Consider the following 18490-nt stretch of genomic DNA (forward strand, 5'->3'; position numbering starts at 1 on the left):
GACATCTATTTCAGAATGTGAAATACAACATTGCATGTGAAATACAACATTGCATTTTTCAGACAAACTTGTGCTAAATTAAAAGTTAAGTATGCAAACATTTCCATTGATTTTACAAGTTCATTATAAACATGAGATACAAATATGTTTTTTTTTACTATTTTACATACCTAAAGGTTCAGTGCTAGTTTTGCAGTAGCATCCAAAATGTCCGTTAACATATCTGCATTCTTCTTCATCTCCACAAGAACAGGAATCCATGGCTGAACTTGGATCTGGACAAAAATATAATTGTAAATGAACAAGTTTGATTAAATCACAATATGAAGAATAATGATTTATGATGAGTTTATTTAAGTTAACTTACCTGTGCAATATGCCAAGTTGCAGGCTGGTGCTCCACTAAATTTGTAAACATGATATCCTCCGGAGCAAGCCTTAATCTGAACACTCCTTGACCAAGAGCAGCAGACACCATACCAGTTTGCACAAGCAGTATGGTTTACAATTCCATCTTCTACTGCAGGATGTGAACCCGAAAGCCACATTGGGGCAGAAGTATAACAACTGTATGATGAAGGACAAAATTCTGGCATCCGAGTTCCTCCACTGCCTGTGAATCGATACCATCCATAAAGTGAAGAGTCACATTGTCCGTAATAGGGAGAGTAATAATAATTAGATGTGCTTCTCCAAGGTTCATTAAGAATAGTAGCATTAAAACATGGGTCGAGGCAGGAGTATGATCCCTTCGATTTGATGCAATCAATTCCAAATCCACAAATACCAGTTGAACATTCATCAAACTCACAGTGATATCCATCTCCGAAGTAACCAGAAGGACACGAGCATGTATAGGATCCACTGTAATTGGTGCAATTTGCTAAACGATGGCAACGATTTAAGTCTGGTCTTGAACATTCATCAATATCAGTGCATGTTTTGTTTGACATTTCATAACCAGACGGGCAGATACAGTAGTATGAGCTGTAGGTATTGATACATGGATATGGATAACAGGGGTTTGACCAGTAGTAGCTACACTCATTGTAGTCTGAACATGTATAGCCATCACCTACAAACCCATCATTGCAGGTACACTGCATAGTATAGAGATTTTTTGTGCAAGTAGCGTTGGAGTGACACTTTGTGCAGATGTCTGTGTCTGAAGAGAAAGAACAATGTAAATGGTTTAATTAAGTAAACTCCCGGAGGATTATTTATCAATTTGTTCTGTTCTAGAAAAATGGTGCAGACATAAAAAAGGGGAGCAATCACCAATTAAATGTTCCTGCTGGTCCCTCTGGTTTCTGTGATTTAGACGATTTTTTTTTTTTAATTTTAAACAAAACACTATGATAAATTTCCTAGATCTCTAAAAGCCATAATTATGCCAGAGTCCAAAAGATGTAAGCAAACCAATGACATAAAAAAGACTATAACGGGGGGGCGGGGCCTGACTGGCAAACTAACAAGACGCACTCAGCACGAGCTCCTGCTGTTTGGGCTCGAATTCTGCTGAAATCCTGGGGTACAGTGACGAAAGTTGCCCACTAAACAACCCACTGGACTGGGGAAGCAAGCACGAACCTGCTGACACCTCACTCAGTCAGACAGTCACACACACACAGACACACACACACAGGCAAACAGTCACACACACACAGACAAACAGTCACACACAGGCAGTCACACACAAGCAGGCAGTCAGACAGTCACACAGACAGACAGCCTCACACACTCACAGACAGTCTCACACACACACAGGCAGGCAGGCAGAAACACACAGGCAGGCAGTCACACACACACAGGCACAGTCACACACACACACACAGACACACACACACAGGCAAACAGTCACACACACACACACACACACACACAGGCAGTCACACACAAGCAGTCAGTCAGACAGTCACACACACAGACAGACAGTCTCACACACAGACAGACAGTCTCACACACAGACAGACAGGCTCACACGCACACAGTCACACAAGCAGGCAGACACAAAGACACGCAGGCAGGCAGACACACACACACACACTTACCTCTTTACATTATGGCTGAAGGGAGAGTGGAAGCAGGTAGATGTTGGGGAAGCAGGGAGTCCTTCCTGCTTCCCTCTTGCTGTGCAGCAGTTACCAGGGACTTCGGGTAGGTATAAGCCCCGCCCCGTCTCGTGATAAGCCCCGCCCCCGCTGCTCAGTAAGCCCCGCCGCCTCGATTTTTTTTTTTACATTTTTTTTTTGCTCCCCTGTCACGCGGCCATGTCAGCCACAGGGCGCCCCCTGCTCCATGGCGCCCTGTGCGGCCGCACAGCTCGCACACCCCTAAGGCCGGCCCTGCTCATAGTACTGGTAAGGGCCTATAGCAGTCACCGAGCTGGTTTCTAAAACACTTCCTGAGACCTTTTGGATCTGATTCAGTGGGTTTATTTATGTTTGTCTGCATTTGTGTATTTTCTTCAGGCTGTGTGTGTTTGGACTTGTGAAAAGAATGGAGAAGCTTGAATAACAATGGGAAAATAATGCCACATTTGGATTCTGAAAATAAATAAATTATAATGTGGATACAACTTGGCACTCACCCCTTGAAGCTCTGTAGTAGTAGTATTGCCTTGGTGTCAAACCTGCATCCATATATAATTCAGAGAAGTAAGGGTGCACTCAGAGGTCTTTTTCAAAGTGTTTTGTTCAAATACTATGCTGTAAATTCCAATATATATACGTGTGTGTGTGTGTTTCATTATAAGATTTTTCATATCTGCACTAGTGATGTCGCGAACACAAAATTTTCGGTTCGCGAACGGCGAACGCGAACTTCCGCAAACGTTGGTGCACCGGCGAACTGGGCGAACCACCATAGACTTCAATGGGCAGGCAAATGTTAAAACCCACAGGGACTCTTTCTGGCCACAATAGTGATGGAAAAGTTTTTCAAGGGGGACTAACACCTGGACTGTGGCATGCCGGAGGGGGAGCCATGGCAAAACTCCCATGGAAAATTACACAGTTGATGCAGAGTCTGGTTTTAATCCATAAAGGGCATAAATCACCTAACATTCCTAAATCACAATGGATATGGATTGACACCTGACATATGACATATTGACACCTTGACATATGGATTGACACCTGTCCTCAGAGACCCTGATACACACTGACACAGAGCAGCATAGGGACTGTTCCCTCTACATAGGGTCACTTGGCAGATATGGATTGACACCTGTCCTCAGGGACCCTGATACACACTGACACAGAGCCGAATAGGGACTGTTCCCCCTACATAGGGTCACTTGGCAGATATGGATTGACACCTGTCCTCAGCGACCCTGATACACACTGACACAGAGCAGAATAGGGACTGTTCCCCCCTACATAGGGCCACTTGGCATATATGGATTGACACCTATCCTAAGGATCCCTGATACACACTGACACAGAGCAGAATAGGGACTGTTCCCCCTACATAGGGTCACTTGGCAGATATGGATTGACACCTGTCCTCAGGGACCCTGATACACACTGACACAGAGCAGAATAGGGACTGTTCCTCCTACATAGGGTCACTTGGCAGATATGGATTGACACCTATACTAAGGATCCCTGATACACACTGACACAGAGCAGAATAGGGAATGTTCCCCCTACATAGGGTCACTTGGCAGATATGGATTGACACCTATCCTAAGGATCCCTGATGCACACTGACACAGAGCAGAATAGGGACTGTTCCCCCTACATAGGGTCACTTGGCAGATATGGATTGACACCTATCCTAAGGATCCCTGATACACACTGACACAGAGCAGAATAGGGACTGTTCCCCCTACATAGGGTCACTTGGCAGATATGGATTGACACCTGTCCTCAGAGACCCTGATACACACTGACACAGAGCAGAATAGGGACTGTTCCCCCTACATAGGGTCACTTGGCAGATATGGATTGACACCTGTCCTCAGGGACCCTGATACACACTGACACAGAGCAGAATAGGGACTGTTCCCCTTACATAGGGTCACTTGGCAGATATGGATTGACACCTATCCTCAGAGACCCTGATACTCACTGACACAGAGCAGAATAGGGAATTTTCACTAAATGCCAAACATTGTTATACAGGGAAATATTCAGTAAATAAGGATAAGGGGGGGGGGGGGGGGGCTACTGTCCTCCCGCCGGCCCCCACCCCTGTGCGGTGGGTGGGGGCCATAAAAATAATGAGGGGGGGACCTACTGTATGATGTTGTATTGATCAGGTAGTGTAAGGGTTACGCCCGCTTCACAGTGACAGACCAAACTCCCCATTTAACGCACCGCAAACAACCGCAAACAGTCCATTTTCACAACCGCAAACTCCCCGTTTGCACAAGGTTGGATACCAAGCTAGCCATGTCCGTTCCTTGTCCTCACTGATGTCATTGAAGGTCTCTTCCTCATTGAAGCTCAATCTAAACGTTTAGATGACTGCCTGATTTCCCATCACAGATGCTGGCTAGGAATAACACTGTGCAAGACAAAGAGTGGGTCTAAGTGCCCATAGTGCAGTAAAGTGTCCCTAGTGAAGTGAAAAAGAGAAAAACGAGCTGGCGCCCAAGAGAATAACGAGCTGGCGCCCTTTCAGGGGACGTGTATATGGCATCGATTTTAGGAACCGGGAGATGGAAAAAGATGCTTGGTCGGTCCTCCTACTTCAAATTTGGGGCACTGCGCGTGTAATCTAATGTGCCACCAGATAGGAATGGTGTGTTAAGTAGTACTATTCCTAGTAACATCTGAGGAAAGGGATTTAGGAGTAATTATTTTTGATGACTTAATGGTAGGCAGACAATGTAATAGAGCAGCAGGGCATGCTTGGTTGTATAGGGAGAGGTATTAACTGGTTAGACCTCACTTGGAGTATTGTACGCAGTACTGGAAACCGTATCTTCAGAAGGTTATTGATACTTTGGAAAGAATTCAGAGAAGGGCTACTAAACTGGTGCATGGATTGCAAGATAAAACTTTCCAGGAAAGGTTAAAGGATCTTAACATGTATAGCTTGGAGGAAAGACGAGACAGGGGGGATATGATAGAAACATTTAAATACATAATGGGAATCAACAGGGTAAAGGAGGAAGCTATATCTAAAAGAAGAAACACTACCAAAACAAGAGAACATTCTTAAATTAGAGGGCAAAGGTTTAAAAATAATATCAGGAAGTATTACTTTACAGAGAGGCTGGTGGACGCATGGAATAGCCTTCAAGCTAAAGTGGTAGAGGTTAACACAGTAAAGGAGTTTAAGCATGCGTGGGATAGGCATAAGGCTATCCTAACTATAAGATAAGGCCAGGGACTAATGAAAGTATTTAGAACATTGGGCAGACTAAATGGGCCAAATGGTTCTTATCTGCCGTCACATTCTATGTTTCTATTTGATTTGTTCATAGGTTTCTTTTTATAACATGGTTGATTGGAGAAAGTAACAAGCAAAAAAGCATAAGATGTCAAAGTTCCTCACAGTCACCAAAAAAAAAAAAAAAAAAATGAATTAGAGCCCAGCCTAGCCCAGATGTGGAGTATTAAAGGGGAACTGTCACTTCTCTTGAATTGGCCCAACTGGACAATGCTTTGAAAATCACCTATAACTTGTGTTAACGTGTTTATTTTTAATTTTTTTCATGTGATGCACTGTTTTCTTTTTCATTTATATTAAAGAATTAGCCAATTATATCATAATCCAGTTCAGACAAGGCAAAGCCAAGAGATACACTGCAAATGGAGAGATGAAATAGAAACATTGCTTCATTTCTCCTCTTCTCGGAATGCTGTATTCCAGGTGCATGGGACAGAACATACAACAACAATCGTCAGGAAACCCGAAATGGAGACGCCCAGTTGCAGAATAAAGAGGTATGCACTTTTACACAGAATTTTTTTTCCACACCTCACAAACACATATTTGTTAAGTATAGAAAATAATTAAATCATGCTAAAAATATAAAAATTTTGGAAATGACAGTTCCCCTTTAAGTCTAAAATACTATAACACTGTCAGGTTGTCACAATGCAATGGCATTTAAAAATCTCTACCACCCGGGACAAACTTCATTGACACTATTTAATATGCCTCACTTTCTGCATTTAACTCTATTACAATAAGATATGTATCATGCAACTTTACATTTCATTTTAAACCCAAGAACATGCAGTGCTCTTTTTTCATGTATGTACATTGCATATATTGTGAGAAAAAGTGTAGTTACTTACATGAAATGTTGTTCACTGTAAAAAAAAAAGAAAAACAGTACAATTGTATTAAAATATAATTGCTTTGCTGCTAAACAAATAATGCAAAATGTTTACATATGGGCTAAGTGGAGGATAGTCTATGTATTTCACATAAATCACTAGCTAGATTCTATCATTGTGCATATGTAGGCATATAAATACATATATATATAATTTCTCAAAAGTATAGGTCAGATTTGAAATTGACTAACTAGCCACTTATTTACTAACTCACATAACTAGTCAAATGAAAAAAAATTGCAAAGTAAATAAATAAAATAGTCCATACCACTCTCTCATTGGCTGAGCTCAGCAAGCGATTCTATGTGCCCCTGCTGGCTTGAAGAGATTGCACTTTACCGTAATTGGTTGGTTTACAGAACCAACCAATCACAGTGCTTCCCCAAGCATGCTAAAGTCTTGCATACCTTGACTTTATAGATTTCACATTATACACATTATGATATAACCCTCCACCTCATCGCCCAGATGGTGGAGGTTATAGTAAGGGCCATTCACAGGGCCCCTAACTGGATTATCATTATCTTTCACCCTATTGCATACAGGATGAAGAATTTGCATTTACTGTTTATCACCACATCATTTTTGTTTATTACAGTCACAGTCCAAGCACCAAAGTCACTACACCTCGTAGTGGTGGTTATGGCCTTCCCATTATAACTAGTCAAACTATTTCAGAATGGTTTATTTTCGGACCTGGGGTCTGCTGTGCACCGCTTCACACCTTCACTACTGACAATGGAGACTTAAAAGCTCGCTGTGTAAACTAAGCCCTATAATGAAAGGCTTAGCTTATTGGCTGATAGTGATCACTTGATGCCCCTAGCCAAAGAGCTAGCTTTGCAAAGAAAGCAAACAGAAGCTCCTTTTAGGAGCTTTTTTACTTTCTGTCATCATTCAGCAGCAAAGACTGGGAGCCTCAACCGATGAACCCCGGGTAAGAAGTCAAACCATTCTAAAACGGTTTGGCTCCTTAAAATAGTGTTGGTGGAAGAGTGGTTGCAGGACACTCCTGGAAACATAACAACTAAAGAGATTTGCAGAGTTATGGAGCTTGGAGTGTTCCTTAAACCCTTCCTACATACAGCAACGTGGATCATTTGTGTTACATTGTGGTCTTATAGAGGCTAGAAGTACAATTCCTTTATATTTTAAAAAAAAATCACACACTTTTGAATAGATATTGCCATTTAAACTAAACACAGCTTTTTACATTTTTTTTTTTTTACCAATAACATCTATTTTTTGCTTTATTCTGCTTACATCTATTTACTAGCAAATGTATGTTTACATTTGATAATAAGAGTACCTTTCAATCCTAGAACACGAATGGAATAGAAACCTGAGGCATTTATATTCATTGACCATCGCCCAAAGGTGGGGTTTTCCACAATCCATAATGATCCCCATGTTTGTCTTACGATTTCTTTGACTGGTGAATATATACCTGAAATTATACACAGATGTTACATCATTTACATTTAATATAATTATTTCTTTAACATAAAAAAAAAAATCACTGCACTACAGCACACTATAAATTAGGTAGGAGGGTTCGTGTAAGCATATATGCCTATTACCCACTCCATGTTTGCAAGCATGCAGCTCTATGTTTTAGTGAATGCAAAGTCTTCCTAGGATGGAGACACGAGGTGTGGACAGCCCAGTGATCCAGGCTGTGTATTAACTAATACTTTCTAATGCTTTCACTTTATTGTGTGTAGATTGGAAATGATTACTGGGGATAAACTACTTATCCCATAACCCACTGCTGGACCAGAAATTGCGAGATACAATCTATCCCCATAGACCAGAATATGACATTCCTGATTGTAGCTGACGCCAAAAGAAATATGTGGACGAATCAACTCACCAGAAGGTCCGACAATTTGCAGAGCGTTAATCTGTCCATTCGATGATATCACTATTGTACTAAAGTTGCTGTACACAGTAAAACTGGAAGAATATGTGGTATTATTCACATCAATGGATAGAAGCTTGGTTGTACTGTTTTTGCGTATTTGAAGCAAGACATCCAGAAAGTAAACCACCTTGATTGAAAACACATTCAATAATTCATTTTGGGGTAAATGAGACCAATGGAGGGCGTGGGGAGGGAAATGAGACACATGGAGGGGCTTGTGGTAAATGAGACCAATGGAGGGACACATGGAGGAAAATGAGACAAATGGAGGGGCTGGGGGAAATAAGACACATGGGGAGGATGGGGACGACGACACACATGGAGGAGCTGGGGGAAGGAATAAGAAACTTGGAACGGCTAGGAGGAGGAAATGAGACACATGGGGCGATGAAACACTTGTAAAATATGTATAAATGGCACATATGTTGTTGTGTATCTTACACATTATGGAAATTGTACTTTTTTTTTAGAATATTTTTTTTTTAAATGTTCTAAAATGTAAAATTATTTGCTAAAAGTGCACAATTTGCTAACAAACAAACACACAGTATTTGTGAGGGAACTCCGAGGAAAAAACACATGGCATTGGTGTTAGTGATTAAAATGCAGTAAGTTCAATAGTGCAAAAATGGCTTCAGCACATTGGTGTGAAATAGCTCAGTACCTGGGAGGACAGGGTGGGAGGTGGGGGAGAAACTCACAAACTGAATTCAGAAATTGTCTTTTGAGAAAAAGTATTTTCTCAATCTGTCTCTCTTTTGCATACCTGCTTTTTAACTTCATGTTAAAAATCACAATTTCCCATAGCAAGTGATAACTCTGGGGCAATTTTTGAAAGTATTTTACATCATCCAAAAAATGATTATTTTTTTAAATGCAAATAATAAATTCTCTCTAAATCAAACTTACAAAACAACTTTTTCAATCGACACAGTACATTATTTCCAGAGTTACAGAACCTTTCTTTAAAATTTAGATAAATGTGCTGTTTTCTTGTAAAAAAAATGGTATCAAATTATAGTTTTCTTAAATTTGGAGAGAGTTTATCAAACTATGTAACAACCAGCTTGGTTACTAAGAAACACATTTTTTTGTTTTACCTACATCAGGATAGTTGGCATTTTGAAAAACATGACCGAAGCTTGCTGAAGAAATATTTCTGTAAATGAGGAAGTCTTGGCTATCAGGGGTGGAACAGTAGCCACTGGCCAGGAAAATAACCTAAAGAAACAAAATTTGATTAAATGTATGCACGTTTTTTTGACTCTACTGAATCATGCTCAATTTCCAAATATATTAAAAGAACCCTCCAAGAACCAAAACCACTACATGAAATTTTTAGAACAATTTGACTTTTTACCTCGGATACACCAGGTACCACTCCATCCACTGCAGTGACAGGAGAGCCAGAAGCTCTATGTCTGAGCTAACCTTAGCTTAGGAGAGTTAACCGAAGCTCCTAAGCAGGAGCTGACGGCTCTCCTGTTGCTGAAGTGATGGCAGGAAAGAAGTCAAACCATTCTAAAACAGTTTGTCTACTTACAATTGGCTGGTGCCAGGGAATTCCATGCACCATAACCACTACAACACCCTGCAGTGGTTATGGTCTATGTTCATTTAACTTTTGAATAATCTAACTATTATTTCATTGAATATTTGACTTTTAATATTCTTCTTAACATTAGTGACCTTGAACTAGTACTTTATATACTAATCGTCAAGTTGCACTTACATGTTGGATACACATTTCCAAATTGGATGTATGATTTCCCAGTGGTCAGGTAGTTAAAATGATAAACAATTAAAACAATGCAAGTGGTGGCGAGCCAGATCTTGCTAAAAAAAGATGCAGATGAAAAGTCTTTTAACTTTTTAACACATATAACCGAATTTGAGGAGATAAAAGACATAGGAATAATTTTACTTGAAAGTATGATATCCAATAACATATTAGCAATGCATTCTAGTACAATAACATATTTATTACATGTATGCTACAGAAAAATCACTTCGATTTTTGTAGGTTCGTAAATATTTTAACTTGCCTTTGCTTGTTTAGCTTCCAGGAGATAAAACACGTCATTCACTATAGAGCTATTATCAAAGTCTTTGGCAGAGGCATCAGTTGCAAGTACAATCAGTGATCCATTAGGACTGTTTTGCAGAGCATACAGGAGTCCAGTCATTGCAAATTCAGGACAATCACCGCCGTCAAAAGGGTAAAGATTTGATACATAGCTGCCAAATTCACTTTTTGAGCATGTAATGATAACAGGTCCAACAGCTAAAAATATAATGAGGATTCATTAGAAATTATTCTTAAAGAGACACGCTAAACACCAAAACCACTTCATCTTAATTTACTGGTTTTGATGCACTATGTCCCTGCAGTCTGGCAAAAAAATGTTCAAAAAAATAGCAATGTATATATTTTGTCAAGAATATGCTTTAGTGACTGTCAGATTAAGAGCCACAAGGGGCACATCCTCATTAAAGACATCGTAGACCTTTTATGGGTGAGTAAAAGGTTTTTATTAAAGGGGACCCATAATCTGAAAGTCCTTAGACGAAATTTTTTTTTTCTTTTTTTTTTTTACATTAGACTGTCACTTTAAAAGGTTTACAATATTTTTTTAACATTGAACAACTACAGAATTTCAAAGATCACAAGATACCAATGTAATTCACATGCTAACAAAATTATAAAAGAACGTACATGGGTCATTGAACTGTACCAATGTGTATTGTCTTGTGTCGTTAGTATAAAGACGACTCAGGAGAAGGTTCGTTGTCTCTACCAGCTGCTGAAGCTTATAATACATAGAACCAGTGGTGTCCACAACGAAAGTCAATGATGGAAATGCTAAAAATAAAACAAACATAGTATTGTTAATAATAATAAGAAGAATGTAACTGATATCAACATGCAAACCTATGTTCCTTTGGTGTTTTCAGTCACTGTGAGTTCTGTTTGAGAACCTTAAATCCATAATTGTGCTAGAAGTGGTCTAGACGCTCTTTCCAATGCGTGCATTTACTTAAATGTTTACGTTGTACTTTCTAGTGAAATTGTTGATGTTTTCATAGTTGTCCAGTAGATGTGGAAACCATGTGAATATTTCCCTGGTACATCTCTCTTAATGATGGCTCCAAAACACATCAGAATAATAAAGGGCCAGCAGCACAAAGCTATGACATTGTGTCAGAACCCTGTAGCATGTATCCCGCATGCTCACAGCAGGAAAATGCTTACACCATTGTGTGGTAGTGGCAGTGAATTGTAAACAAATTTGATTATGGCACAATTGAAAAGATTTAATATTTTATTCTATTTTATGTGAACATAAATGTTTACAGTTGCAAACAAAATTATTAAACCCCAATAGAAAATCAGGTTTATTGTCAAAATCTACAGACTTCCAGCTGTTTGCAATGAACAAATGGAGACGGCTGTGAAATTGCATGACATTCATAATTCACCCCTGAAGAAGTCCATGCATTTGGAGGAAACGTAGGGCTTAATTTTATTACTTTTATATTCAACAGAGGCTGTCTTCCAGAATAATACAACTACAAGTTTTTGTTACTGATGGAAATACCACAGTTGTAATAAGTTTTAAAATTTTTAATTGTCTATTTTTATTTACAATTTTAAATATATTATTTTCATATGCGTGTTCTTTAGCATAAGTGTGTGCCACCTGGATTCCAGCGGAAAATGTATCTGAATTTCACAGAAAGTCTGCTGGGGAAGGTGTGGCCAACAGCCAAGGGGGCTACCCAATCAGAAAGGAAGAGTAAGGCACTAGGCAACCACACTAGAATTTATTGAGATGACTTAGTTTAGTTAAGGGATGGTTGCACACATAATGGCAAGATTTCTTACCTGTTTGCTCCATGCATGACCCATTTACGTATACTGTCGTACCATTGTAGGGATTGGAGTAATAACCTATAGACATAGGAAGAAATCAGTAATTAGTTTATGGTACTTGTACATGTTCAGCACAACAAAATATAGATGCCAGTATTACTATCCTAAAGAGAGTAAGGCTAAGGCACCTGGTTGGATTTATCATGCCATAGCTATGGCAGTATGGCCGATCCCTGGTTTATTTTCTTATTACCGTATATACTCGAGTATAAGCCGACCCGAATATAAGCCGAGGCCCCTAATTTTACCCCAAAAAACTGGGAAAACTTATTGACTCGAGTATAAGACTAGGGTGGGAAATGCACTAGCTACTGGTACATTTCTGAATAAAATTAGATCCTAAAAAAATTATATTAATTGAATATTTATTTACAGTGTGTGTATATAATGAATGCAGTGTGTGTGTATGAATGCAGTGTGTGTATGAATGCAGTGTGTGTATGAATGCAGTGTGTGTGTGTGAGTGCAGTGTGTGTATGAGTGCAGCGTGTGTGTATGAGTGCAGCGTGTGTGTATGAGTGCAGTGTGTGTATGAGTGATGTGTGTGTATGAGTGATGTGTGTGTATGTATGAATGCAGTGTGTGTGTATATGAGTGCAGTGTGTGTATGAGTGATGTGTGTGTATGTATGAATGCAGTGTGTGTGTATATGAGTGCAGTGTGTGTATATGAGTGCAGTGTGTGTATGAGTGCAGTGTGTGTATGAATGCAGTGTGTGTATGAATGCAGTGTGTGTGTGTGTATGAGTGCAGTGTGTGTATGAATGCAGTGTGTGTGTGAATGCAGTGTGTGTGTATATGAGTGCAGTGTGTGTATGAGTGATGTGTGTGTATGTATGAATGCAGTGTGTGTGTATATGAGTGCAGTGTGTGTATATGAGTGCAGTGTGTGTATGAGTGCAGTGTGTGTATGAGTGCAGTGTGTGTATAAGTGCAGTGTGTGTATGAATGCAGTGTGTGTATGAATGCAGTGTGTGTATGAGTGCAGTGTGTGTATGAATGCAGTGTGTGTGTATGAGTGCAGTGTGTGTGTATGAGTGCAGTGTGTGTATGAATGCAGTGTGTGTACATGAGTGCAGTGTGTGTATGAATGCAGTGTGTGTATATGAGTGCAGTGTGTGTATGAATGCAGTGTGTATGAATGCAGTGTGTGTGTATGAGTGCAGTGTGTGTATATGAGTGCAGTGTGTGTGTATGAGTGCAGTGTGTGTGTATGAGTGCAGTGTGTGTGTGTGTAGCAGAGCCTTGGTGGGGGGTGGGCAATTTTATTATAATTTTTTTTACATTATTTTAATAATTTTTTTTATTATTATTTTTTATTATTTTTTTTTATTTAATTATTATTATTTTTTATTTTATTTAAAAAAATTCTTCCCCCCTCCCTGCTTGATACATGGCAGGGAGGGGGGCTCTCCTTCTCTGGTGGTCCAGTGGCATTGGCAGTTCAGTGGGGAGGGAAGGGGGGCTGGCAGAGAGCACTTACCTCTCCTGCAGCTCCTGTCAGCTCCCTCCTCCTCCGCGCCGGTCCGTGCAGCTCCCTCTGCCAGCTCACACTGTAAGTCTCGCGAGAGCCGCACTATGACCCCGCGGCTCTCGCGAGACTTACACTGGGAGCTGACCGAGGTGCTGAACGGACCGCCGCGGAGGAGGAGAGAGCTGACAGGAGCTGCAGGAGAGGTAAGTAACCGCTCTGCAGCCCCCACAGCCTCCAGTCTGTATTATGGCAATGCAAATTGCCATAATACAGACACTGACTCGAGTATAAGTCGAGTTGGGGTTTTTCAGCACAAAAAATGTGCTGAAAAATTCGGCTTATACTCGAGTATATACTGTATTTATTTTATTTATTAATAATTTATTTGTTCGTTTATTTACGAGACAAAATAATTTTTCCGACTTAGAGAAAATACATAGTGTGAGTAAAGAGGCCACCACTGTACTGAAGTCAGGAGAAAAAAAATAAGGAAATAGATGAAGAGGATATTTGGAAATATCTGGTTATAGGCACAGGGTGTGTGTGATATTACGTGAGTTTGATTGTGTAACCGTGGCTGGTTGCCTTATTTACCACTATAACATCTTAAAGCATAGAACTTAGCAGGGCTAACCGTACAGATATCTTTAGCCATAATTGTGACAAACTGCCATTTGCCACTGGGCATTGTAGGAAACTTATGGCTAGCCTCCTGCCCTACGACTATGGCCCCAGGACATATTGCACGTTAAAAACTATATCTGGGCTTAATGAATTTTCATTATGCTGTCTGTGGCTCTTTAAATGGGCTGTACAGAGACTATGGACACATAGAAGATGTTTAAATGCCTTGTTGGGATTCGGTAGTAAAACCGTTCGTATGGTTCAGTACGAATTCCGTGTGTAAAATATAGGTGGCCGCCATTTCGGGACTTTACACGTGTTCGCGGCCATCTTGCGCACGAACAGCGGTGTTTGCCTGTAACCGCATGGAACTAAAAACGGATACGCAAACAGGCGAACACCGCTGAGTCCTCCAGACCTCCATAAATTCGTACTGAAACTACCGAACGTCCCACCGTTCGGTAGTTATACTTAATCGTCTATGGGGATTTCAGCGAACACCGAGATTCGACTGGATGGCACGAATTTCATGTCTTTTCACCGTACGAACGGAGACCGACCGCAAGGCCAAAACTCATGCAACTATTTTCGGCTAGTTGGTCTGTGCGGTCGGTCAAAACTTTGGAACTCTCTATCTCCCGAACCATTTGTCCGAATTGACTGATTTTCGGATATGTTACTCCCCTGAACAAGGGCTAGCCAGCGATGCTGTATTTAAAGGTGTACCCCCTGTTTTTGGGGTACATCCAGAACTTGACTAAAAATGTGTACCGTATAATTATGTTATGTGTTTATCTGAGGGGAGGAGACGTGGGGGTGGTATCATGTATGTGATTGGTTAATTTCATCCTCCCCCTGGGAGTGTCCTGTATGTACCTTTTTGTAATAAAAAGCAGGCTGGGTGTTCCAGTCCTCAGTTCTTCTTGACCCTTCAAAACGTAGCCTCGTCTCGTTATTGGAGGGAATTGCTGTATCACACTGGGGATTGCTATGCTCTGCATATTCCCCTGAGCTTAATCACTTAGCTCTTTTAAGAGCTTGTTCCGGATACGCTCTCCTGGAGGAGAGGTTTTCCCCACACGGTCCTGGAGGACAGAAACCGATCCAGGGTGGAAGGAAGACGGCGCGGCTCCAGTTAAGCTACGGCGGTTGTGGAGCCTGCGGTGGTTGTGGTGTCGTCTACAGTGCTTGGAGTCCTCTGTAAGCGCTAGGAGCATCCATCAATGGAGGGTACTCGGTTGGAGTACACGGAGCTCCGTTACAATAATATTATATAGTTAGTAAGAGATCCTCTATTTAAGATATATAAATAATTGAGAATACAATATAAAATAAGGATTGTCTTGGAAGCAATAAAGTTTTGTCTTTTTAGAGATTTATTATAAAATTATAAATATAGACATATAAAATCCATTACAATAATTTATAGTAGAGTTTATAAGATGAAACTAAATGCTTGTGGGGGGCGGTGCCTAGCCATCAAGCAGAGCAGACGTGTGGGTCCTGAGCTCCTGCAAATTAAGCCGATTTCTGGACTTTAACCCCAACAATCCAGAGTTTTAGCCTACCAACAGGCATTACTATACTAAGGGGGTTCCACCGAAGTGGCCTGAAGCTTTGACAAGTCTAATACCCGCTGCGGCCTGCTGTAACAGAGCTTGGGAGAGGAGGACGATCTCCCCGCTCACTAGCAACTAAACTGTCTTGAAACATTCCTACCCCCTCTTGGACCGGCGTGGGTCATCCCGGTCCCTACTGGACTATCTTGATCAGCCACCACCGCACCTACCTTTTAAACCAAGCCGGGGCCTAGCCACACTCTGCAGGCCTAGCTGACTACTTACTCTGTGCACAGTGGACTGACTCAAAATGGCGGTGGCATCTTGTCCTCGAGATAAAATGCATGTGCGGTCTGACCTGTCCGCTTATAGCTCCATGGAGCGATTCTTGCAGCAGCTCAACAAGCATTTTCAGTGTTTTTGGGAAGCTCTGTAAGGCACTGTTGCCACCTCAATCAAGGGCGGGAGTTCGGAGAGGTGAGAGCCGAAGGGCGTGGGGGACTCCCTCAGGCCTAGCTGTTCCTGCTACTGGCCTACCTGGGCTGAGGGCCACCAAGGGCTTGACACTGAGACATCGACAACATCAACAGAGGGCCCACCGCAACGGGCGGCGACAAACCATCTGGACCACCCGCCGCTCCCGATCCGGGAGGGACTCGGCCCATCAGGGCTACTGGGTCCGTGGAAAGAAGATGTCGGCCTCTATACCGGCCTAGGACTGGAGGGTGCACTTACCTCGCTCCCAACGTGCCGCCATCTCTGAACACAACCTCGTTACATCTATCACTGGCTCCGACAGGGGCTGGAAGCAGAGGAGTACCTCACACTTGGGCCGCAACAGGGCTCCTTCTGATGGATTTAGCTGTCACCGCCGAGCAGTGCCTAGTCAAGGAGTCGGGTGAAAAGTCTCTGCATGGGGGACAGCTTGATTACCAGACGCGGACCACATACTACCTCAGCCGATGACCCAAACCCACAATTGTGCCCAAATGTCTCCTAGCAATGCAGATCACTTATGTATACTGGCATATCGCCTGTCTCTCGGTTATTCACTAGATAAGCCTGACTAGACAGGTTCCTATTCAGTTATCCCTATTGTATTTATGCAGATACTCCACTTCTGTTAAGCAAGGGTTGCTGTCTTGGGCATCTTTGTTATTTACCTGTTGATTACTATAATATAAAATTGTGCACGTCCAATCTCCTACCCCAATTGTATAGCTTGATATGACGCTAGAGAATTGCAGTTGGGGTACCTCGAGTCTGTTTGTACCTATCTTATGCACTGCAAAAATATAAAATAAAATTTAAATAAAATCCTCCTTTGACCTTGGTGATCCAGGGGGCAGTGTTATAGCTGTAAAAAAAATCTGAAGGCTTGCAAATATCATTAATAGATTAACATACCCTCTTGAACATGTCATCATGTCAGCCTCTCTGTCATTTTAAGATGGAGCAGCATCTGTCTCCAAATCTCTCCTCTCTCTGTGCCTTAACATTAAAAAGTACACCTATTTATACCTTAGATGTCTTTATTTTAGGGTTACTGTAGTTCATATATGAAAAAGTAACACTTCTTTTTCTTTATCCATTTTTGGACCTCCCTTGACTTGTCAAAAATAAAAATAAAATGTAAGGTATGCACACGTCATGGAAAATTCCCTGATGGCATCTTAAAGTCTGAACATCTTATCTATTTAGGGTTAACGCAGCATATTATGTACTGAAAGAGCCGTAGCATAGCCTTGAAGCTTGTTTATGCATTATTGTTATTGTATTTCGTCTGGGACAAAATGGCGTAAACATATTATGCACTGAAAGTAAGTAAGAGGTTATTGCTTAAAGAAACATGTATGAAAAACAATTTGTTCCATTTCAATATTATTATCATTATTATTATCATGATATTTATAGAGCGCCGTCAAATTCCGCAGCGCTTTACAATGGGTGGACAAACAGACATGTAGTTGTAACCAGACAAGTTTGACACACAGGAACAGAGGGGTTGAGGGCCCTGCTCAATGAGCTTACTTGCTAGAGAGAGTGGGGTAAAATTACACAAAAAAGGTAAGGATAGTATTAGACTAGTGACAGTCGCAGAAAAGGAATCAGTTGGGAGCTATTAACAGTTTAATTGATACGCTTTTATGAAGAAGTGGGTTTTTAACGATTTTTTGAAGGAGTGGAGACTGGGTGGAGGAGGGAAGCGAGTTCCACCGGAACGGTGCAGCCCTCGAGAAATCTTGAAAGCGAGCATCAGAGGTGGGAGTACGGACAGAAGATAGGCGTAAGTCTTCAGCAGATCGTAAGGGCCTAGACGGGACATAATTTTGTATAAGGGAGGATAGATAGGTGGGAGCAGCATTATGTAGAGATTTGAAAGCAAGAACCAGAATTTTAAATTGAGCTCTATATTTTATAGGAAGCCAATGTAGGGACTGACAGATGGGTGAGGCATGGGAGGTGCGGGCGGACAGGAAGATGAGCCTCGCCGCCGCATTCATTATGGACTGTAACGGCGCAAGTTGGGAGCACGTAAGACCACTGAGAAGCGGATTACAGTAGTCAAGGCGAGAAAGGACAGTGGAATGGACCAACACCTTAGTCGCATCTGGCGTTAAGTAGGGGCGGAAGCGCAATGTTTTTGAGATGGAAATGACAGGATTTGGCGATAGAT

General features: G+C 41.3%; 1 protein-coding gene across 1 annotated transcript in view; it reads right to left on the reverse strand.

The window, feature by feature from the left end:
- Nucleotides 1–18490, reverse strand: part of LOC134570872 (uromodulin-like) — a 59440-nt gene that overhangs the window by 32382 nt on the left and 8568 nt on the right. Inside the window, exons 2-10 of the mRNA XM_063428862.1 lie at nt 12110–12175; nt 10940–11086; nt 10269–10507; nt 9328–9444; nt 8173–8350; nt 7609–7746; nt 6258–6272; nt 368–1165; nt 171–275 (exon numbers count right to left, since the gene is read on the reverse strand). Of these exons, the coding sequence (XP_063284932.1) occupies nt 171–275; nt 368–1165; nt 6258–6272; nt 7609–7746; nt 8173–8350; nt 9328–9444; nt 10269–10507; nt 10940–11086; nt 12110–12175 (1803 nt within the window). The remainder of the gene's footprint in view (nt 1–170; nt 276–367; nt 1166–6257; nt 6273–7608; nt 7747–8172; nt 8351–9327; nt 9445–10268; nt 10508–10939; nt 11087–12109; nt 12176–18490) is intronic.

Source organism: Pelobates fuscus, chromosome 8, assembly GCF_036172605.1.
Source record: "Pelobates fuscus isolate aPelFus1 chromosome 8, aPelFus1.pri, whole genome shotgun sequence".
Classification (NCBI taxonomy): Eukaryota; Metazoa; Chordata; class Amphibia; order Anura; family Pelobatidae; genus Pelobates; species Pelobates fuscus.